Source organism: Uranotaenia lowii, chromosome 3, assembly GCF_029784155.1.
Source record: "Uranotaenia lowii strain MFRU-FL chromosome 3, ASM2978415v1, whole genome shotgun sequence".
In the NCBI taxonomy this organism is placed as follows: domain Eukaryota; kingdom Metazoa; phylum Arthropoda; class Insecta; order Diptera; family Culicidae; genus Uranotaenia; species Uranotaenia lowii.
Window position 1 is genome coordinate 93,850,248 of NC_073693.1, and position 23,488 is coordinate 93,873,735.

A 23,488-nucleotide genomic window follows, 5' to 3' on the forward strand; every position below is an offset into this window, starting at 1 on the left:
CCGGTACCGAAAAAAAAACGTTCAAAAATGTGATAAAAAATAACCAAATTTGTTCATTTCGAAACAACTGTATCCACTAAAATGCTTCCAGTTTCCAGTTTCCAGAGAAGTATTGGACCAAAAAGTATCAGAAATTGAAGAAGGAAGGTGAAGCCACCTAAAATATAGATTTTACAAAGTATAAGTTGGAGAAACTGATCAATACCATGACAGAAAAAAGTGTGCGCCGGCCAATGGGAGACACCAAGAATAAAGTAGAAATTTCTTTTACAAAAAACGGTAAATATTTTTTTTCAAATTTTTTCATGAAATATCATAACATTGCCTACTTTTCCTTCATAGAAAGTATTTCGTTCAAACGAATGGTTTTTGAGATACAGGCATTTGTAACTGTCCCATTTCTAAAAGAACTAAGCTTTAGTTTCACGAAAAACTGTTACACGGCTACAATTTTTCTATCATTTTAAGAGCATGCGTAGTTTTTTTTCCAAAAACTCATGCTAAACCGTAATTTGAGAAATACGTTCCTCTTTGTTTATAAAAATGTATAGTTGAGTATGGATCTTGTAAGTAGTGCCTACCGAAAAGTGTTAAGTGAAAATTTCTCTGAATAAAACACTCAAGGCTTCTCGCTCCTCCTCTGCCCTCTATTTTAGTGTTCTTTTCAGTGAATAACATTAAATTCAACAGTTTGAACTCATCTTAAGACAATTTTTTGATAAAATTTGCATTTTTCATAGAATTTTCTCTAGTGTGACATTCTTGCGTAGAACTATCTACATAGAGACAACCACCTTGATAAAAATTTCGTATAAGTTCAGAACAAAGTATACTTGTTTGTGTTTTTATTCGAAAGTTAACACTAAAAGAGACCGTTTCCAGCAAAAAAGTGAAAATGACCCAAAAGTCGCATGGGACATTCTTGCTTAGAACGGCAGTATATGGTTGTTCATTGTTAAGTACTTAAAAGTTTTCGTATTAATTGTAACTTTAGAAAATTGGTCCTAAACCTAAAAGATGAGCTAAATTCACTTTCATCGATGGTTAAAATCTTTGAATTTGTTCAAGAGTCTGGTAGATCAAACTTAGTTGATTTCGGCTGAAAATAAGCTTTTTTTAGGAGAGTCTTTCATTTCTAAAAAACCTATTCTATACTCAAATCAAACAAGCCTAATCTTCCAAACTATTTTTCAAATTCCAAGATTTTATCTTTTGATGAAAATAAATCAATTTAAAAAAAAATTAGCGATTAAAAATTATCAGATTTTTTGATCAAATTTTAATGAACCAAATCAAAGATTTTAGTATGAAACTTCAATACATTGCGGACCAAATACGAGATATTTCGTTTTTTCGCTTGCCGCTAGTTTGTTAACATAATTCAAATGTTATAAATCTAATAACAAAACCTCATTCTACAAAATTTAACACAACACAGTATTTTGTTCATTGGTTCCTGAAACTTAAAATGACAAATTTTGGTGTCCTTAATATGTTAAAAATGTTGAACAATACACTGGAAAAATATAGAATTCTTTGCAGAATTTTTCGGTGAAGATATTTTTTAACAGTAAAAATTTTTCGTAAAGAATCGATTCGATAATGAAAATTCTGTAGATGATTTTTTTTGAATTTGGGTTTTGAGGATAAAAAAACTTCAACTCTACCTTTTATTTGCGATTTTCAGCTGAATTGTGTTTACAAACTAATATTGTTTGATGTTATCATCGACTTTTTTCGGCGAAAATAAAAACTAAATTACTTGCCAGTTGGTCTAAACGTTTCGAGCTACTTTTGGCGTTTCGCTCCTCCTCAGTGGACCTTAAAATTAATTTTATTAATAGTCTAATTTTCCATTTTACAAGAACTAATTATCTTACTTTATCTAGCGATCGCCGTACTGTTATTCGCTGTCTGTTGTTTGTTGTTGATGTCATGGCCGTAGGAACGGGGGGGGTTTTGGGGGTTAAACCCCCCCCCATGAGGGTCCAAAAAGACAAGCGAGGTATTCTACTCTACACTCAAAATTTTCAATTTATGATAATGGATAATCAAGAGTAACTATCTGGACTAAAAACTAATGCAAAGACCTCAAAAACCCATCCCAAGATCAGAATTCAGCTATAATTTTACAAAATTTTCTCACTTGTTCATAGAATAACGTTGTCAGATTTTTTGCAGCACGTAGCCGGGCTATTTTATATAAAAACCTGGCAAAATCCGGGTAATTTCAAAATTGTCAACCAAAATCCAAGCAATACCGGGCAATTTTGGTTAAAACCCAGGAAATGCTCATCTAGAAAAAAACTTTAAAAAACCTTCCATCACTATTTTTTTTTAAACTTGCTGTAAAAATTTTGGACGCATGAATAAAAAAAATTTAAAAACAATTTGTGTCCAGGCAAAATCCGGGCTTTTCCAAGGAAATCCGGGCAACCAGGTCGAACAGGACTTTTGTCAAATTATATTCTAAATATCCGGGCGAATCCGGTTAAAACCGGGCTACCTGGCAACCTTATCATAGAAATTCAGGTCTGAATATTAAATTTTGAATTAAACCCATTTTGGAGGTTCTTGTTCCATATTCCCATAACCAAAATTGAATTTCTTAATATTTTCGTATTTCTGCTTGCTTTGAAATCCTGGTTCAAATTCGGTTTTGCATTTCTTATTAAATTTTAAACATGTTTTTCGAAAATCACACGCACTTTCAATATTTTGATATAAGTTTTCTGAAAATGAAAAAAAGAAGAATTTTGTTTTAAAAAAATGTGTAGTTCTTAAACTTTATTTGAACACAAAATTTAAACATAAATGTTGAGAAATTCAAAAAATCTTTAACTTAAAAATTGGCTTGTCAATTCAATTTCCAGATTTCATTTTTTTTTATTAGAATGAGCTTGTACACACAATTCAGCACAAAATAGAATTTAAGTAAATTTTCCAAGTTTTGGTTCATGAAAAATATTCCAAGTTATATTTTTAAAAAAATTATCTAGAGGATTTTTATTATGGAATTGATTCTTTTTAAATTTTTTTTAAAGATTTGTTAAAGAAATTTTTAAAGAAACATAAACCTGTTCTTCACCTTAAAAAATCTGAACAATTTTTTTTTCATTTTTACGATGTATTGTTTAACATTATTAATATTGCAGTTTTTAAGCCAAATTGCAAACTAAAATCATAAGTTTAGGTCAAGTTTGTATCAAGCTAATTTGATCCGAAAGTTTTTTATCTCTTTCTGTTTTTTTTTTGAAAATTTTATTTATTTTCATCAAAGGTCTTTGAATTTGCAAAAGAGTATAGAAGATTGAGCTTGTTTGATTTGAGTATTGAGTAAGCTTTTATAAACAAGAAATTGGAGGCTACTCTAAACAGAACTTATTTTATGCTCAAATCAAATAACTTTGATCGACCAGACTTTCAAACAAATTCAAAAAATTTAACCATCGATGAAAGCAAATTTCATATTTGTTTAAAGAGGTTTCATAAAAAAAAAATTAGCTCACCTTTAAGGCTAAGGACCACTTTTCTAAAGTTACTTGTACTAAGGGTTTGTTAATGACACTTCTCATCCTTGTGGCATTCATGTCTTCTCTAAAGTTACGATTTCATACGAAAACTATTAATGAATACTTAAAAATGAATTATCATATAGTTGCAAACATAATTTGTTTTAATTTCATTTCATTCGTGTGTTGTTGGGCAAAAAATCATAGGTACAAATTGGTCACCAAAACCCCCCCCATGAGTCGATTCTTCCTACGGCCCTGGTTGATGTTATGTTTACATTGATCTGTCAGTGTCTTGATCTTTGGTAAAATGGAGTTGTATGCTGATTTGAAGTGAATTGAATCTTTCTGTTTGTTAACAACGTCGTTGTCGCCCCTAATTTTAATGTGAAACATTTCTGCACAGATTCTGGTGTTGTACTTCGAGACTTTTTCTAAAATTTTGGTATTTTTAAAATAAAAAACATGACCGTACTCGATACTATGTTGTGCAAGTCCGGTTCCTCCTATTTTTTTGTTTTTAACATCGTTTATATGTTGTTCCAATCTTTTTTGTAAGAATTGACGTGTTTCTCCAGTGTAGGATTTTTCACATCCTCCACATTTTATGTTATAAACCACATTTGCTGTTTTATCTTTTGGTATTTTGTCTTTAGTTTTTGTGAAAATAGTGTTCTTAACTTTGTTTAAAGATTGGAAGGCTAAAAAAAAAAAAATTTATTACAATTCCATACTGTGCAGGTATTAAAAAAAAAAATTTTTATTACAATTCCATACTGTGCAGGTCTAGGTGAGAAACTAGCCAGATATTTTAAACAATATGATATTAATGTAGCCTTCCAATCTTTAAACAAAGTTAAGAACACTATTTTCACAAAAACTAAAGACAAAATACCAAAAGATAAAACAGCAAATGTGGTTTATAACATAAAATGTGGAGGATGTGAAAAATCCTACATTGGAGAAACAAGTCAATTCTTACAAAAAAGATTGGAACAACATAAAAACGATGTTAAAAACAAAAAAATAGGAGGAACCGGACTTGCACAACATAGTATCGAGTACGGTCATGTTTTTGATTTTAAAAATACCAAAATTTTAGAAAAAGTCTCGAAGTACAACACCAGAATCTGTGCAGAAATGTTTCACATTAAAATTAGGGGCGACAACGACGTTGTTAACAAACAGAAAGATTCAATTAACTTCAAATCAGCATACAACTTCATTTTACCATGCAAAGATCAAGACACTGACAGATCAATGTAAACATAACATCAAAAACAAACAACAGACAGCGAATAACAGTACGATGATCGCTAGATAAAGTAAGATAATTAGTTCTTGTAAAATGGAAAATTATACTATTAATAAAATTAATTTTAAGGTCCACTGAGGAGGAGCGAAACGCCAAAAGTAGCTCGAAACGTTTGGACCAACTGGCAAGTAATTTCGTTTTTATTTTCGCCGAAAAAAGTCGATGATAACATCAAACAATTCATCGCGGCGATTAACCAGTTAATAAACTAATTTTGTATAAATAATTGAAATCTGGAAATTGAATTGACAAGCAATCTTAACACATCAAGTAAGGACCGCAAAGACGAGAAAACCAGATATTCGGCATTCAGTATCTCAGAAACCCCTGAACTAAGTTTTAAAAACTAAGCATTTTTAAATAACGGCAATTGTTGTGTTCAATTTTGTCCAATAAAGTTTAACACTTGAATTCAGTCAATTCGAGTTAAACTTCGAAGTGTAGCGCACTGTTGGCAAGTGAAAAAACGATATTTTTCGTTTGGTCTGCAATATGTTATGTTCATGATCTTTGCATTGCTCAACAATTTATGTAGATTGTAAAATTTATTTACAAGCTAAACCTTTTTCTGTATTTTGAATCTGCATTCTGAATATGAGTTCTAAACCTGAATTCAAAAATTGTGCTTTGAATTTATATCCGAATTTCCATATGATTTCCGAATCTTTTTCGAGATTAGAATTTAATGATCAAAGTTATAGAGCCGTTATTAGAATTTAATAATCAAAGTTATAGAGCCGTTATTCATGAATTTATTATTTGAATTCTTTGGTTCAGGTTTAATTCAATTTTTTTTTGTAGCGTTTAAATAGCTGTGGGAAGCTGACGCTGAAAATGAAATGTGGGTAGGGGGGTTGGTTCAGGTTTAATTCAAATGAACTTTTTAAATTATTTATTTTTAATCTGCATTGTGAATCAGAATTAAAATATAAATTTACAAAGATCTGAATCTTACTTTTAAATTTTGGATTGCCAATTTGAAGCTTATTTTTTTTTAATTTTGTGTAAAAACTATGTTCAAGAATTTGGAATTGGAATATAAAACAATTTTTTTTTCTTTTTTTCATATTCAGAAAACTATTATCAAAATATTGAAAATGCACCAGGATTTCAAAACAACTTTTCATTTCTAATTTCTTATGATTATTCGAACTGAAAATCATCAATCCTGAACTGGGTACAGAATCCAAAATTCGAAAAACTTTACCATAAATACACTTTTGGTTATAGGAATTATGGAATCAGAACCTCCGAATTCGAAATTCAATATTCAGACCTGAATTTCGATGTAAAAGTGAGAAATTTCAAAATTGTGTAGCAGAATTTTGGACTTGGGTGTGGGTTTTGAGGTTTTGGCATTAGTTTTTAGTCTAGATTGTGACTGTTCGTTAACCTTACTCTGTTATTAAAATTTGGTTCGATCTAAATTAAAAATTTTGAGTGTAGAGTAAAATCTTTCGCTTGCTGTTTTGGATTCTCATGGGGGGGGGGGGGGGGTTAACACCCAAACCCCCCCCCCCCCCCACCGTTTCTACGGCCAAGGCACGAGAGATAAAGGATTCCGAGAACCATACTGATTTGCTGCTCTACAAATCCAGGTTTACAGTTGATGACAAAATTAGCAACCAATATAAATTTCCACAATTAGATCAAGTGGTATGCCCGAGAAGTTGGAGAACGGTTGCCATGGACCGAGTGAATTGGAGGAACATTGTTCATCAGGTTATGTCTTGAGACGGGACACCATGTAAATAAATAAAATAATCAATTTCCAACATCATTTCACTTTTTTACCTACCTTTCTGTTGCCTTCTATGTAATACTAAGCGCATCATTTATAACAAAATGATAAATATTTATAATAGCTTGAATAAAGTGTGATAAAAATCAATAGAAACGAATCTTGCTACCGTGCTGGATCGGTTTTGACTGGTTTCCATCGATTCTGATTTGCTTCATTGAACACTGATCCGATTAGTTTCGAAACCAGTTTTTACCTGCTATTGAACAAGCCAAATATGCAAATATGTATGGGAGAGTGGGGAATCATGGGCCACTTTTTTTCGTTGTTCCATAACTTCTTTATTATAAAAGATAAAATGAAAATAAAAAATGGTATGGTTTTCTACATTTTCAAGTTATTATAAGGTATTTTTTTAAATTTTTTAATAAGTTATTTTCCCCAAATTCTGACTGTTTGAAAAAAAGCAATATTTTTTGGATTTTGAAAAATGGTGGGGAATTGTGGGCCATCAAATCCAAATTGACCAAATAACATGCAAAGTTTATGAGTTGACCCAAAACTGTGGTTTCCTAATTCATTTCGTTATTTAAGAGCAATTTCAGATGATGAAATAAAAAAAAGAGCTGTGTATGATTGCATAGATTCCAAAACCTGGCTCGCGAACGTTTTGGCAAAATTTCTTATATAGGATGGACAAAATATTTGAACATTTGGACAAAATATTTCATTACTCTTCATTTGGCATAAGAAAACTTTGCAGATAGGTAAAACATATTTGAAGTTCTGAATGTGTATAAAAACATAAAAATATAGGTGATTCAAGATGTGTGGCCCACGATTCCCCACAAACTATGATTTGCAAATCGGTTGCGTTTGTGTGACTTATTGATGTTTCATCAAAAATTCCTTTTCCACGTGAAAGATCATGAAAAAACTAAGATCATAAGCGTATGAGCATATTTTTGTTATGCACTTCAGGTTCCTTATTGATGAAATTAGCGGGTGTTTTTTCAATTATGTAAGTTAATTTTTCTAACTTTTTTTAGCTTGATAAATAAAAGAAGCCTATGATGCGTATTTCAGTCAACAGCATATAGAAATACATGCTCACGCAAAGCGACGACGTTAACAGTTGTTTTGAGATTTTTATCTTAGCACACATATGAGATATTAAAAGTGGCCCACGTTTCCCCATGGCTCACGATACCCCACTCTCCCCTACATATGGGAAAACTGTCCAAATTCAGAAGGAATTGTGATATCTATACACATTTTACTAAATCGAACAAAACAAAATAAATGAACAGAAATGTTTCTATTGAGACTTAACTAAACATGGGTTTTAAAAGCTAGAAATTATTTTTCAGTTTCATTTCTAAATTAGCGTCTCTGTTATTAACAGTGGAAATGTGTGAAGACCAGAGTAAGGTCACAAAGAATTATACTACAGAAATATGCAACTTACCAAATACATGTTCGACAGACGGTGGTTTATCATTTGGACTTGATCGGGATCTTGGATCGTACTGGACCTGAGGCAGATTTTCTACCTTTAGCAATGACTTCGGCACTACCCAAACTATCAGCCGCGATCGGTACAGTCAGAGCGTTTTGTTTCATTTGGGTCAGCAAGGCAGTCTTACGCATATTATGTTGGCCGGTCATGTTTGTGCTTCCAGGAGTTTTAATATTTGTAACGCAACCCAAAGGAGTTCGACTGAGACTCTTGAGCTGATGATCTCCTTTTGTGGCTCGTTCTCTTTTTGGTGTATTGGCAATGGACGCGGGGTTCTCATCCATATGAATCACGGTAGACGAAATCGGTGTGCTTGCCTTGAGAGGATTGTCGTCGTTTTTCTGATAGTTTATTATGAGTCCAGCAATTTCTCTTGGCTGTGATTGTTCCTCGGTGCTTTTGTGTTCCTCCTCATCCTCCTTTTTGTTGGGCTTATCCTCGAAAACAATTGGAGTTCTTTGAATGTTAACCGACGGGGAGCGAGGATCTTTGTTACCTGCTGCGAGACCCGATGAGCCATCGAATAAATTTTGAATGATATTGTCAATTTCGCCCTTAAGCTCAGTGTTGAAACTGCCATCGCTAAACAAACTATCGGCTTCATGGGTTTGAATTATTACCGTCTCCGAATGGATCGCATCTTCACAATCTTGGAAAGAAAGTGACCGTTCTCCCAACTCAGAGGATTGATCTTCGGTCCCGCTTATTTCCTCATACTCGAGGGATGTTCCCCTAAGGCTGATATTGGATGCATCGGTTTCGTCCAATACCATCGGTGTACGAACGAAAGAACCCGGTGACCTAGGATCGAACACCGATTGCAATTTAGCGGCCGCGATCGTTTGCTGGACCCGTTCTGGGGTTTGAGCTTGGTCCAAAATCTCGGTCAAGTCGGATGTAAGGTCGCGCACTTTGGTGATGATGGGCTTTTCCAACGCATTCTTTGAAAAGATATGCACAATCAACTGATGACCAGAAAAGATGAAAAAATAACATTATTTACGTACCTCAACTCCAATCGGACTCCGATTTATGTTAACGGTCGGGGAGCGAGGATCCGGAAAGTCGACTGTTGCTGATTCCTTTGCGCTTTCCTTCGGGGCAACTTTACTATGAAAAATGCCCATTTTGATTACCTGAAATAAAGCGTGAAATTTTTTATCAAAAATAAATACTTTTACTTGAAAGCTGTACATACAAATTCCGTACGAATACGTTTAAATAGACCTGTGAAATGGCGGTTTCTAAAGTTTGTGCGCAGTGCAACAACCAAAATTCAAACGGCTTTTAAAAATGGATGCCAGTTAGTGGTTTGTCTGTTCAAAGGAAGTGGTCTTCTTTTGCGAGGGGTGAAACGATTAATGTTTGGAATACACGAAAAAATAGATTCACTCGTTTTTGGGTGCTGGCAACCAGATTTATTCAGGAAACAACACCTTTTGAGAAGAAATGTATGCATAGCCCAGTTAATGAAGCTCAACAAGTCCTTAAAAAAACAAACAAAAAACATGCTTCAAAGATTGTTTAGTGGACATCTGTAAACCTGCAAAAAACTAAGGGCCCTATTACATAAGACGAGTCGAGTAACTCGACTCGACTCCAGTCACTGTCGGGTCTAGCGAAGTGTCGTATTACGGTAGTCGAGTGAAACAGATGAGTCACGAACCTTCAAGCAGTCGACTCAGTCGAGCTACTCGACCGAAATTCGACTCGACTCGACTACTGTAATACCAAAATGGCTCACTCGAGTAAAATTACTCTTGACTCGTCTTATATGTAAGCCAAGTAGCCGATAAATCAGAAAGAGAAAAATAACCACCACCAACGCCAAGCTTAGACGGTAACAACATTTTTTTTAAACACATCTTCAAGAATGGTAATCGAACCTGATTTTTGACAATGCCAATTTTGACTCAAAATTAAAAACTAAGTATGTTCCGTTTTCTCAATTTGGTATTAAACTTTTCAGTCGTGTATTGAAAACGTTGACGCTGCTTGACGTATAGCTGCATCTCGCTCTCGCACATTAAAAATCCGTCTCAAATTTATGAACGCGCCCCAACGCAAACGGCACCACGTCAGTTTTGGAGCATTATTCGGTCGGTTCAATGACAAATTGAACAGCTGATTCACAATAAAAACTTCGGTTTTCAAAAAAATCCATGAACAGAACTAACGCTGCGAAGTCGAAAACATTCCACGCATCACGTTCGAATTATCGGCTCCCCGATTTTTGTCCTTATCAGTGCAGAAGAATAGCCACATTCCGGAAATGTCCAACCGTAATCGGAACTATAGCCAAAAACCGGCTAATCCGTGGAATCGGAATAATACCGGTACTCAGGTAAGTCAATCGAATACAACCAGTTCAAACGTCGAGCGTAAGAAGCAAAACAACAAGCCGGCTTCAGTCGCGCCCGCAGACAATTTGGCCAGCTCCCTGAAACAATCGGAGCAACGGTTTAAGCAGGCCCATCAGAAAAATGTTGAATCCGCGCGGAAGTACACCCAACAGTATGAATCCAGTGATGAAGAGGACGGAAGTGAATCGGCTTCCCAGGAGATTTTGGGGAATATATTGAAAAATTACAATGGGCTAGGAGGTGATGTTGGCAAGACATCAGAATATTTGCAGCACCTGCTAGAATCGCGATCAGCTGTTTGTCTGATCTGTATCGGCACAGTAAAGCGAGCCGATGCGATCTGGTCATGTGGAAGCTGTTACACGTTCTTCCATCTGATGTGTATTCAGCGGTGGGCCAATGATAGTATATCGTTAAAGCGTATCAGCCACGAGCAGCAGGAAGGATACTACAACAATCGCGGCGAATATGTTCCAAAGCCGGTCCTTTCCGTTCATTGGGATTGTCCAAAATGCCGGAAAGAGTACGAACCGGTGGATATTCCCCGACACTATGAATGCTTCTGCAAAAAGGAGCTGACTCCTCAGAACCACCTTTGGTTGATTCCACATTCTTGTGGCGAAACCTGCCGAAAGCCTCTGGTTCCAGAGTGTGGGCACAGCTGTGTGCTGCTATGTCATCCAGGTCCTTGTCCGCCATGTCCTCAAATCATCAACGTTTCATGTCTGTGTAAGCAGTCCGGGCAGAAAACCATACGATGCTCTCAGCGCAGTTGGACATGTCTTAAAAAGGTATGTTTTTAACGTACTTTTTTGATTTTTCTTATTTATTAATTTAAATTTTCATTCATGTTTAGTGTAAACGCAAGCGTAACTGCGGAATTCACGAATGTGAAGGGGTGTGTCACGATCCCGAAAACTGTCCACCATGTAAAAGTCGTAGCAAGAAACCTTGCCTATGTGGTAACAAAACCAAAGAGGTGGATTGCTCCGATTCGGCCTGGCAGTGTGGGAAAGTTTGCGGGCGTAGCTACCCATGCGGTTTGCATAGCTGTGAGCAGCAGTGCCATGCCGGTGATTGTGGCGCATGTCCGCTCGGGTTGCCTAGGACGTGTCCTTGCGGAAAGACTAGTTCGGTAGCGGCTTGCTCTGAAGATATTGGCACTTGTGGTGATACCTGCCAGAAGTACCTAGAATGTGGGGAACATCTGTGCAGCGAACGATGCCACCCGGGTAAATGTGGTCAATGTTTGGAGCTGGTGAAGAAAACCTGTCGCTGTGGCTTCACAACCAAAGTAATTGCCTGCCACAAGCAGTTGTCTTGTGAAAACAAGTGCAAGAACTTAAGAAGCTGCGGAAAGCACCGTTGCAATAGGAAGTGTTGCAATAGCCAGTGTCCGCCGTGTGACAAAGTCTGCGGCAAAACGTTGGCCTGTGGAAAACACAAATGTTCGTCCATGTGTCACCATGGGCCGTGCTATCCGTGCAACCAGAAGGCCACCGTCAAGTGTCGGTAAGTAAATTTCCTATTCTTGAACGATAAGTGTGAAATCTACAACTACAGTGGTTTCTTTTACATGTTGGAATAGGTACCGTTTCACTTCCCGAAAATTGAGAAAAATTGCTAATTGCGAAAAAACCATTGTAAGATCAAATTTGATGAGCTCAAAATATTAATATTTACAGTTGTGCCGGAACATTGGTGGAAGTACCTTGTGGACGTGAGAAGAAAATCTCCACTCCGAAATGCAAGCTACCGTGCCGGATCCCATCCAAGTGTCACCACCTAAACCCACACAACTGCCACCAGGACGATTGTCCATCGTGTCAGCAAGTTTGCGGTTTACCGAACGACACTACCAAATGTGAACATCCTTGCTGGGCCAAATGCCACGATGCGGTCCGGGTAGTAACCAAAGACAAAAATTTCGTACCAGCTGGCCCGTGGGATGCTCCAACTGAAATCGTAAGTTTAAAATCATTCTTTGATCAATTGCCTGGATAACGCGTATTTCCGCTTCTAGGTAGAAATAAAACAACTGCCTCATCCTGAATGTGAAGTCAAAGTCCCGGTAACATGCATCGGTCAGCACGAAACGGCCCAGTGGCCTTGCTACAACTCAAAACCGGCATCGTGTGGCCGAGAATGTGGACGACAGTTGAAATGTGGAGTCCATAAATGTCCTTTGCCTTGTCACTCGTTGAAACGTGTTGGCGCATCGATGCTAGAGGAAGATCCACGTTGTCAGTCGTGCTCGGCAGATTGCGCCGTACCACGCCCCGCGGGATGCACTCATCCTTGCAAACGGCCCTGCCATCCGCCACCTTGCAACCCGTGTCAAGCGCCAACGAAAACTACTTGTCACTGCGGGTTGACACAGATGTTTTACAAATGTTGCGAGTACTATGCAGACGACATAGCTCATGCGGATCTGTTGGTGGCCAGAGAACAAATGTTGAGCTGTGGTCAAAAATGCATAAAAAATGTAAGTGTAATTTTAGAAATCTTGAAAAAAAAAATTAAAATCGTTATCAATTTTTGCAGTTCCCCTGTGGGCACCGTTGTAACTCGATCTGTCATTCGGGTGACTGTCCCAATTCGGAGTTGTGCAACAAGAAGGTAAAGGTGACTTGCCCGTGTCGTCATCGGCGCATGGAAGTCAGCTGTGGATCGGTGCGGGCGCAATCGCAGACTCATAAGCTCGAATGTGATGCCAGTTGCCAAGAGTTGCAAGCCGCGCGAGCTCTTCAGCTCAACGAGAAGGAAATGGCCCAGAAACAGGCGGAGGAAGCCGAAAATCGGCGGGCTTTGGAGGAGTACGAGAAGAAATTTTCCGATCGAAGGAAGCATCGGGAAAGGAAGAAGGTACAGCAGGAGGAAATTAAAGAAACCAATTGGGTTCTCTATGGTGGGATTTCTGCTGGCGTGGTTTTGGTAGCATTAGTAGTTTATTTTCTTTTACAGTGAGTTCCTTATGTTTGTCTATTTAAGTTCATAGAACAACGTAGTAATAATTCTAATAAATGCTCTTTTTAATTTAATTTCGTTTCTTTGTTTCTGGTTGATTTTTGCCACTCTTGTGTTTGGGTACCAAATCGTATAAATCGAACCGAATGTCGTAATCCACGTGGATTGTTCTAAACACCATAAATGCTACAAAACTTATTAAAGAAAGCACTAGAACGTATTCAGCACGATTTCTGCAAATAGAAAAAGATCGTTACAAAAAGAAAGCCTTGTTTGCAACACTATTCGTAACTTACTCAAAGGGTGTCCCGCAGATCGTGTACCAATAGGATCCCTCTTTGGGCAACCGTGGCAAACAATGGAAATCGAAATATTTCTCGTCATAGTCGGACAAGCACAAAAAGGTCCGCTTCTCGAGAGTTTTCAGCAGCGTATGCACCGGAATCTTTGCCGAGCAATCTCCAACCGGTTCGTGGAGTCCTGCTGCAACAACATCCTCAGGATTGAGGAAAAGGACCATCGCGAAAAACGTCACATAGTGGATAACCAGATGGACCATCAACGCACGACCAGTCGAATCCAATCTGATGAATTGTTAATGAATTACCTATAGAATCATCGGCTGTTCTAAGTAGATACTCCTGAATACAACGACTTACCTTTCCGGTAGTCGTCGATTACTCTTGCGATCGAACTTCCAGAAGATTGTGAATACCGCAACCAGCAGCGTAACAGCGGTAACTTCACCGGAAACATTGTAAAAGTCATGGAAGGGATGGTACAGCGGAATGAAAAGTAACGCTCCCCCAGGGAATGCAAGCAGCGCAGCTGCCACAACTGCAGTCAATTCCGCTCGAACCGTACCAGTCTCCCATCGTTTCAAATTTCGTCGATCAATCCACTTGCGGACATTGTGGAAGAAGTAGGAGAACACAAATGCAAACGTGGCGTGGAAGTAGTACGAATTCCATGGCACCCAATAGTGGCGGTCAGCAATGTTAGGATCCGTATCGTGCCAAGTCCAGTGCACGAATTTAACCGATACGATATCATATGGGAGGTCTATGAGTACCACTAAAAGTCCGGATGCGATATGCTCAGACCAGCGACATTTCAGGTGCAATTTCGATACCGCCCAATGAGCCTGATAGTAGAACACAGGGTCTGCGAAAATCAGAAATCCATAGATCATTAGCATTATGTATAATCTCAATAAGATAAGAGACGTTGAGCGTTAAAAAACAGCTTTCACTCACATAGGCAAATGATATAGAGCGGCAGTCGGTGCCCAAAAAAATCGATAGGAGTTTTCGAGTGCCAAAAATTATCGATACTCGGTACAAAATAGGTGATAAGCTCTACGACTAAGCCGTGAAGTAGTGCACCTAGAAACAGATACGGCCATCGACCACCCCGCTTGAAGGCATGCACCAGGCAAAGGATTGTGCCGATGAAAAATGCCACCTGGCACCAGATGTAACTCGGCTGGGCTCGATACAGCTCCCAAGGGTCTTGGAAATTGACAAACCATGGAGGGAATTCCTGTGAAAGCAAAAAAAACGTGATACCATAAATTGTCTTTAATTCCATTTTAAACATAATTGAACATACCTTACTCAGCTCTTCTCGAGTTTTTTCTACTCCGAACGTACTCAAATTGTATAAATTCATGTTGAACGCGTGAATACCCGAAATGTTTTCCAAATGTTACGAGCGCGAAATTCTACTGCCTTCTGATGAGCTTTTTGGGAATGAAGCGGCTCAATCTCATTCGGTTAATGTTTGCTTTTTTTCTCATTGAAAGCCGGTGTTCGTATCAATGAACGATTTTTTTTTTCATTTCTCTATGTGAGGTAAGTCAACGTTCTTTTTTTTCGTCATCGTGATGGCTATAGATAATAATCGGTGCTGCCGAATAAGGTAGGTTTTAAATTGAAGGTGTAAATTGAAGACAAATTAATTTTTGTATGAATTTTATCATGGCCTTTTTGTATTCATTTAACCTAAAAAAATCTTTGAAGATCTTTTTCGATTTCAGATGATTTTAAAAGTTTAACGATTATCAGAGTTTGCCTATTCAGGTTTTAAAGAGAAATTTACACACCACTTCAAGATTTAACGGCTGCATGATGCTTTTGATAAAAATTCTAAAATGCTTAGATTGTTAATTATTTAGACAGAAGCAATAGACTCAACAATAACGTTTTCCATTACCGAGATGGTTTCTTATGGCCGTTGACTATAGAAGGTATTACTGTTTCACATAAGGTGAACGTCGTGACGGTATTCGAGATCAAATATGGCTGCAAACAAGGTCAAACTGGAGTTTTTTTTCCAAACCACAAATAATATTCTGGCCAGTTGACAACCTTTCGTATCTGCGGGGATCTTCTTTGCACCTGAACATTCGTAATAGAAAACCAGCACACCCTGAATAACCGTAATGCTTCATCACGAAATAGGGAATTTCAATACGAGCTTAGTTTATTAAGATGGGCTACCACTCTTTTCTACAATTACTAGAAACTTCGCTGTGATTCAAAGGGCTTACAGCTTTTAATTTTTTTAGGGCATTTGAAGACACAATTTTTCATATTTTTCAATATTTTTCCTTTACCTCTTAACATTGAACCATTCATGAAACGCTGAGGTCATCTCAAATTTAAAGTTGTCTTCTAATATAAACTATTTAAACTGTTATAAAAAATATGTTTAACAATAAATTATCAAAAACTTTGAATAATGATATCCAATGCGAATGTAAGTCTGCAAAAAACCACGTGACTTAAAGAGACCAGCGAACATGGATATGGTCAGTGATGGAACTGCCGATCTCTTAATTTCATGGGCAGTACCCACGTGCTCTCCAACGAATTGAAGAGCCGCATATTCGACTTCGTAGCGTCGCAGAGCGTATGCTAGAAGAGCTCCACGGTACGTGAGTTTCGAGATGGTCATACCATCCACCAGGGCTGCGGCAACACACGAGCTTGGAACAGCTTTTGTAGTGATGGGGAGGCTGTAGAAGTGCGTGATCGGGTGGTGAGCGATTGACCCTCGAATGTGCCGGTTGAGGGCCTGTTCTGCAACATCAACATCATCAACGTGTACAACCCTCACTCGGAAGTACCGGTGACGACAATGGCGAATTCTACGCGCATCTGGAGCAAAACATGACATCAAGATCGTCATCGGGGATTTTAACGCTCAGGTTGACCAGGAGGGGTTATTTAAATCGACAATAGGAATGTTCAGCGCGCTTCAACTGCCAACGAAAACGGTCACTAAAGGATTTTGCCACCTCCAAATTAATGGCGGTACGTAGTACCATTTTCCTGCACCGCCTCCCACACAAGTACACCTGGAGATCACCGTACTAAACGTACACACTAAGATTGAAAATTTTCCCTTCGGGATAATGACTCTCCGAACTACAGGGAAATAGCTGAATTTATTCGTAGTTCGTGTGAAAACCCTCCCGAATCTCGGAAAGCTTAGTTTCTCCTGAAATCCGGGACATAGTTCCTACGAATACACAGGCACTCTAACAATCGTCCTGTATCGCGGGAAATTTTCTGCTGTCAAAAGTTTTCTGTCGCGTGTTTTATTGTTTATCCTTTTCTATCTTACACGTACGGCCTTATTCTTGTTTACGGCGTATCTGCCGTTCGTTCGAACGGATACTTTCGATCGAATTCGAAAAAGGTATTCTTGTTTTCGTACGAATGTGATACGTTTGATTTTGGTGTTGCCTGATTAACTTCGAAAATTCGAGGCAGCCCTGATGTGTGAAAATGACAGTTCTAGACGTATGTTGTGATCGTTGTGATAGAAATTTGTTTAATTTCGTAACTTGAAGAACAAAAAACGGATCAGATATCGCCGGGAAAGATTTCGATGATAATTCCATCACCATCAGCAGCAACGAACGCCTCCCGATATCGAAGCTGTGCCGTAAATGATGTGTCTCCGGTACAAGAAAGTGTCCTCATAGTCAAAGGATAGTGAGAATGGTGCCACCGCGATTGTTTCTGCCTGCTGCTGTTAAGTTCCCCCACCGGAAGGGAAGACGATGGCGAGTCTCGATAGCAGAATATCAGCAGCTACCGGGACTGATTCCGACAACTAACCTAGGCAGCAGCAACGAACGCATGCCGATATCAAAGCTGTTGGAGAGTGTTCATCGCAAATGTCGCCTATAAGAAACAAGTATCCTCAATGAGGATGGCGCTGCCGCTTTTGCTGCTGCTAATCTCCACCGAGATGACCGAATTGGAAGACGATGACAAGCCCGAAAATTAAAAATAGATGTTAGAAAAAGTTGGTAGGTCGAATAAATTTCGTCAGCGAAAATGTTCGTAATTTTGCATTAAATCAACCTGGATAGAAAATTGTTATGTTTTCAGATTATTTAGTCTCATATCCTCTGATTTTTACGTTTTTCTTCTATTTTTTTCATTTTTAACCCTTTAAACGAATTCCGTTCGCAGCATTAGACTCGCGTTTGACGACCGATAGTAAAAATACGTTCGATCGAAAACAAGAATGCAACATTTCGTTCGAACGAGCTATGTTCGAAAGATCGAACTGCTCTGATTCGTTCGAACGAAAACAAGAATACAAAATTTCCTAACTTTCGAACGAATGTCATTCGATCGAAAACTAGAATAAGGGTGGTAATCTTCCAAATGATTTTCCCTTTTAAAGTAAATTAATAGTCGTTCGGTTGAAATAGCAGTAGTTGCTGAAAGCCTGACGGGTAGGAACCAACAGTTTGAGGAATTGACCTTCGCATCATTCTAAACCGATACCAATGAATCCGCTGCTGACTGCTGGAAATGCCGATAATACCGGTGAGGCCGCCGCTGAGTGATGGAGATCTTAACAAAATTAGTCCACCGGAGGACCTGACGAGTAAATGAAATCTGCTGAGATCAGCAGCAAATTATGGTGCTGGAGCAGGTTAGTATTTAAATCAATTTAAAATTGACTGAAAGCTGAGATTTGCATGTTCTTTGTTTTCAGGTCAACCCAACCAAAATTAATCAACCTCTAGGAAACGCAGCAGAAGTATTTTGTGCATTATTTGTTAGATTGCTAGGTTTTATTAATTGTGAATAAATTAAAAAAATATTTTAAAACAAAGATCTTGTTATGTTTGGTGTAGAAATATCTGAATTCCATTTGAATATCGGATAGAAGCAATTCCGAACCTGAGGGAATACTTCGGAACTCCCTGAAAATTACAGGAGGAAACTATTCAGAACTTACAGGTTCATTTGACAGTAGTTTTCCTGAGCTGTTTTTCTGTCCTGAAATTGTCCTGTAATTTCAGCTGTTGAAAATACAGGACTAAATCGTCCCGACCACAGGAGAAAAGATTAACGGCCTTATTCTTGTTTACGGCGTATCTGCCGTTCGTTCGAACGGATACTTTCGATCGAATTCGAAAAAGGTATTCTTGTTTTCGTACGAATGTGATACGTTTGATTTTGGTGTTGCCTGATTAACTTCGAAAATTCGAGGCAGCCCTGATGTGTGAAAATGACAGTTCTAGACGTATGTTGTGATCGTTGTGATAGAAATTTGTTTAATTTCGTAACTTGAAGAACAAAAAACGGATCAGATATCGCCGGGAAAGATTTCGATGATAATTCCATCACCATCAGCAGCAACGAACGCCTCCCGATATCGAAGCTGTGCCGTAAATGATGTGTCTCCGGTACAAGAAAGTGTCCTCATAGTCAAAGGATAGTGAGAATGGTGCCACCGCGATTGTTTCTGCCTGCTGCTGTTAAGTTCCCCCACCGGAAGGGAAGACGATGGCGAGTCTCGATAGCAGAATATCAGCAGCTACCGGGACTGATTCCGACAACTAACCTAGGCAGCAGCAACGAACGCATGCCGATATCAAAGCTGTTGGAGAGTGTTCATCGCAAATGTCGCCTATAAGAAACAAGTATCCTCAATGAGGATGGCGCTGCCGCTTTTGCTGCTGCTAATCTCCACCGAGATGACCGAATTGGAAGACGATGACAAGCCCGAAAATTAAAAATAGATGTTAGAAAAAGTTGGTAGGTCGAATAAATTTCGTCAGCGAAAATGTTCGTAATTTTGCATTAAATCAACCTGGATAGAAAATTGTTATGTTTTCAGATTATTTAGTCTCATATCCTCTGATTTTTACGTTTTTCTTCTATTTTTTTCATTTTTAACCCTTTAAACGAATTCCGTTCGCAGCATTAGACTCGCGTTTGACGACCGATAGTAAAAATACGTTCGATCGAAAACAAGAATGCAACATTTCGTTCGAACGAGCTATGTTCGAAAGATCGAACTGCTCTGATTCGTTCGAACGAAAACAAGAATACAAAATTTCCTAACTTTCGAACGAATGTCATTCGATCGAAAACTAGAATAAGGGTGTAAGTGTTTAATCTCAGATCGGCCACGTTTTGTTAGACAACCGGCACTTCTCGGACATCATCGACGTCAGATCCTGTCGAGGCACCAATATCGGGTCAGACCACTATTTGGTGATGGTGAAGAGTGACCAAAACTCTTTATAGTGAACAAAATACAAAACCGACTCCCGCCTTGGTTAAATATCGCACGACTGAAGCAACCCAAGCAACCAGAATTCCCTTAAAAAGGTTCCATAGAAGCTTAATCAGCTCTCGTTTGTGTCTGAAGAGAATGCTAATCAGCCCAAAATTTAAGTTCTTAAAGCTACTTTCAAGTTCGTTTAGGTGGCTGAAGAGAACGCTATTCAGCTTCTAAGAGAATGTCAAGAAACTTCTACGCGCCGAAAAAAAAAATCCGATTGACAGATTGCTCTGACAACCACATGTCAGATTGCTAGGTTGCCGGTCTATCATGGTCTATCTCATTGATTTTAATTATATTGTTTTGATTACAAAAGCTGCTTACACGCCTAGAGAATTGAACCGCTGCTCTCTAGGTTGCAATGAAACTCACCAGCCTCTCGACCAATCCAGCAATAGCTAATTGCCACTGTAATGATTAGTATTTAAACTTAATGTCATTTGAGATGATTGAGTGGGTTGGTCAATGGAAGGTACCTTATTTCGTTCAAAGGACTTTCAGTACACAATATGAATCATAACAAAAATTCGCATCATCAAAATTTATTCGAATATCTTATTTAACATTTATAAGAAAAATTCGAAAAAATCTTGAATTCCATTTGTAAATATCAGTACAGATATAAACAAAACAAATACCATGACAAAAAATTGACAGACATTTTTGACATGTCGCTTAGAATTCCCATATAGGTTCTTTAAACACCTTCAAGTATCTTAATGGTGCGCCTTAGAATGTTACGCGAACGTTATCGACCTTCTTGAAAAACATTTTTGACATGTCGCTTAGAATTCCCATAAAGGTTCTTTAAAACACCTTCAAGTATCTTAATGGTGCGCTTTAGAATGTTACGCGAACGTTATCGACCTTCTTGAAAGAAGTTCCATTGAAAGCGCCTAGAAGTTGCGTTATCGATAGTTTAACCTTTCAAAGGGCGATGGAAGTTCCTGAGTAACTTTTACGCGACAAGAGTCACCTAAAGTTCCCGTAAAACATTTTTTCAGCCAAATGTGAACTTCGGAGTTCCTTCTTTAAGTAAAAACGCGACTTTTGGTTGCTTGGGAACCTCTGAGGTCGCAGCAGACTACGCGCAATAGCTCGAAGCAGCGCTGCCGGCAGAAGCGAGCTTGACAAAGCACCTTTCGAGGACTTTTGGGATACCGTCAACATAGCCATCAATAGCGAATGAACTCGACGGAACGATTGGTTCGACGAGGATTGTAGGAGGGTAATTGACAAAGACGTCGAATCGTGAAAAATCACCGACAGCGGAAGAGGCAACAAGTCCGAGTTTTCCAAGAGAAAAAGCGCCGCCTATAGAAGTTCGCGGAGCTGGAGCAACTGCATCGTTCTCAGCAAACATGAAAGGACTATCAGAAGTTTTACGCATCCCCAGAGGAGCCACTCCCAACGATGAGTGAAGTTAAGGAAGCCAATAGCCAACTGAATAGCAACAAGTCGGCTGGCAAGGATGGCATCACAGCCGAACTTATTAAAAATGGGATACGGTCAAAATTTGGTCAAGGGAAAACGCGTGTAAATCGATGAAATCGTTTATTTAAAAAATCAAATTAAATTTCTTTTTCAAGTTTAATTAGTATAAAATTCAGGAAAAATATTCAGTTAGGCTTCCGCTTTTCCAAATCTGAATTGTCGGGCCTTACGCTTAACCCCTGCCATCAGATTTTGTACAGCCACCTTGTCCACCTTCTTCGCCGCAGAAAGCTTGTTTGCCTTGAACTGCTGCTTGTACTTAGCAGTTTTTTTGGTCTTCTTTAAGTTCCGCTTGACAAGAGCCCAGTATTTCTCAATTGGGCGGAGCTCTGGCGTGTTGGGAGGGTTCTTGTCCTTGGGAACCACCTGCACGTTGTTGGCGGCGTACCACTCCATGGCCTTTTTACCGTAATGGCAAGATGCCAAATCCGGCCAAAACAGTACGGAACAACCGTGTTTCTCCAGGGAAGGCAGCAGACGTTTATTTAAACACTCTTTCACGTACATTTCTTGGTTGACAGTCCCGGAAGCTATGAAAAATGCTGCTTTTCAAGCCACAGGTACAGATGGCTTGCCAAACCAGATATTCCTTCGCGAACTTTGACAGTTTCATGTGCTTGAAAATATCTGCTACCTTTCCACTTCCTTTTGCCGTATAAAACTCCTGTCCCGGAAGCTGCTTGTAGTCGGCTTTGACGTAGGTTTCGTCGTCCATTACCACGCAGTCCAACCTCGTCAGCATCGTCGTGTACAGCCTCCGGGATCGCGCTTTGGTCGTCGTATTTTGTTTATCATCGCGATTTGGAGTCACTACCTTCTTGTAAGTCGATAGTCCGGCTCGTTTTTTGGCTCGATGCACGGTTGTAGACGATACACCCAGCTTTTTTGCGGCATCTCGGAGAGAGAGGTTAGGGTTTCGCTTGAAACTACCGGCAACTCTCTTTGTCGTCTCAGCGGCTTCCGGTTTTCTATTTCCCGCGATCCAGACTTCCTGGCTGTCGACAAACGTTCCCCAAACACTTTAACTACACTTGTAGCGGTTGATTTGGCAACTTTTAGCGATTTTGTCAGCTTTGCGAGTAGCTCGGATTTTCGCGATGCGCGAGCAAAATTTTGATACGCTGCTCTTCTTCCTTGGACGGCAATTTGACAACTGAAGAGTGAATTCCAAAATCAAAATAGGAGTAACATTCTACACACACACACCTTAAAAATGAGGGGTGTACAGGTTTTTTAAATGCGAAATTGAAAGAAATACGTCAAGTTGATATTGACCAAATTTTAACCGTATAACCCTTTAATAAACCCAATCTACAAGAAAGGCGACAAATTGGACTGTGAGAGCTACCGAGCGTTCACTGTCCTCAATACCTCCTTCAAGGTGCTGTCCCGAATTCTAGTCCGTCGCCTAACGCCACAAGCAAACAGATTCGTGGGAAGTCATTAGGCCTCTTTCATGGAGAGACGGTCTACGACGGACCAGATCTTCACATTACGAAAAATCCTCCAAAAATGCCGTTAACGCCAGGTCCCTACGTACCATCATGCAACGACTTCAAAGCCGCATACGACACAGTCGACCTAGACGAGCTATGGAAAATTACGGACGAGAACGGCTTCTCCGGGAGGCTGATTAAGGCAATGATGGATGGAACGCAGTGCTGTGTGCGGATTTCGGGTGAATTGTCGTGTTTATTCGAATCGCGCAGGGGGCTTCACCAAGGCGACGGTCTTTCCTGCAAGATGTTCAGCGTGAATAGAAAACATTGCACAAGGAAGTTTTGCGGGTCGTAAAATTGGTTTCAATTATCGAATTTCGGTCCATGGGACGGTAAAAAAAGTCGTCCACATTAAAAGTTCAATGTTTTGTGCAAAAATTTTGTGGAAGGCAGTCAATTAATACTTGGCATCCAATTTTAATAATAATAATAATAATTCATTTTTATTCGTTGAACATAAGATAAGATAAGA

At 38.8% G+C, this 23,488-nt stretch overlaps 3 protein-coding genes across 4 annotated transcripts; 1 reads left to right on the forward strand and 2 right to left on the reverse strand.

Annotated features, from left to right (window-relative positions):
• Positions 1-7,867: 7,867 nt before the first annotated feature.
• On the reverse strand, positions 7,868-9,439 carry LOC129757975 (uncharacterized). Its single transcript, XM_055755394.1, has 3 exons — positions 9,286-9,439; positions 9,095-9,223; positions 7,868-9,028 (listed from the first exon to the last, which is right to left on the reverse strand). Exons 2-3 carry the CDS (start codon positions 9,212-9,214, stop codon positions 8,066-8,068), a joined length of 1,083 nt encoding a protein of 360 aa, XP_055611369.1. The 5' UTR covers positions 9,215-9,223; positions 9,286-9,439; the 3' UTR covers positions 7,868-8,065.
• A 664-nt stretch (positions 9,440-10,103) lies between these two features.
• Positions 10,104-13,491, forward strand: LOC129757969 (NF-X1-type zinc finger protein NFXL1). The gene is made up of 5 exons (XM_055755385.1): positions 10,104-11,241; positions 11,307-11,962; positions 12,136-12,415; positions 12,474-12,935; positions 12,995-13,491. The coding sequence occupies exons 1-5, from the start codon at positions 10,360-10,362 to the stop codon at positions 13,415-13,417; spliced, it is 2,703 nt and encodes a 900-aa protein (XP_055611360.1). The 5' UTR covers positions 10,104-10,359; the 3' UTR covers positions 13,418-13,491.
• Positions 13,358-17,040, reverse strand: LOC129757973 (uncharacterized). Of its 2 annotated transcripts, none has more exons than XM_055755392.1 (6): positions 16,804-17,040; positions 15,029-15,325; positions 14,674-14,959; positions 14,077-14,581; positions 13,714-14,001; positions 13,358-13,650 (listed from the first exon to the last, which is right to left on the reverse strand). In XM_055755392.1, exons 2-6 carry the CDS (start codon positions 15,086-15,088, stop codon positions 13,488-13,490), a joined length of 1,302 nt encoding a protein of 433 aa, XP_055611367.1. In that variant the 5' UTR covers positions 15,089-15,325; positions 16,804-17,040; the 3' UTR covers positions 13,358-13,487. The 2 variants fall into 2 exon arrangements, with proteins under 2 accessions (XP_055611367.1, XP_055611366.1); XM_055755391.1 differs by having other exon boundaries at positions 16,035-17,040.
• Between the last annotated feature and the right edge of the window lie 6,448 nt (positions 17,041-23,488).

What these genes read in the sequence shown, in the direction of transcription:
- LOC129757975 (XM_055755394.1), bottom strand. Translation starts at nt 9,214, where the DNA reads ATGGGCATTTTTCATAGTAAAGTTGCCCCGAAGGAAAGCGCAAAGGAA. An exon ending in GGAGTCCGATTGGAGTTGAG is followed by an intron (nt 9,029 to 9,094) that starts GTACGTAAATAA and finishes ATCTTTTCAAAG; the next exon opens with AATGCGTTGGAAAAGCCCAT.
- LOC129757969 (XM_055755385.1), top strand. Translation starts at nt 10,360, where the DNA reads ATGTCCAACCGTAATCGGAACTATAGCCAAAAACCGGCTAATCCGTGG. An exon ending in GTTGGACATGTCTTAAAAAG is followed by an intron (nt 11,242 to 11,306) that starts GTATGTTTTTAA and finishes ATTCATGTTTAG; the next exon opens with TGTAAACGCAAGCGTAACTG. An exon ending in AAGGCCACCGTCAAGTGTCG is followed by an intron (nt 11,963 to 12,135) that starts GTAAGTAAATTT and finishes TAATATTTACAG; the next exon opens with TTGTGCCGGAACATTGGTGG.
- LOC129757973 (XM_055755392.1), bottom strand. Translation starts at nt 15,088, where the DNA reads ATGAATTTATACAATTTGAGTACGTTCGGAGTAGAAAAAACTCGAGAA. An exon ending in CTCGAGAAGAGCTGAGTAAG is followed by an intron (nt 14,960 to 15,028) that starts GTATGTTCAATT and finishes TTGCTTTCACAG; the next exon opens with GAATTCCCTCCATGGTTTGT. An exon ending in GCTCTATATCATTTGCCTAT is followed by an intron (nt 14,582 to 14,673) that starts GTGAGTGAAAGC and finishes TGATTTTCGCAG; the next exon opens with ACCCTGTGTTCTACTATCAG.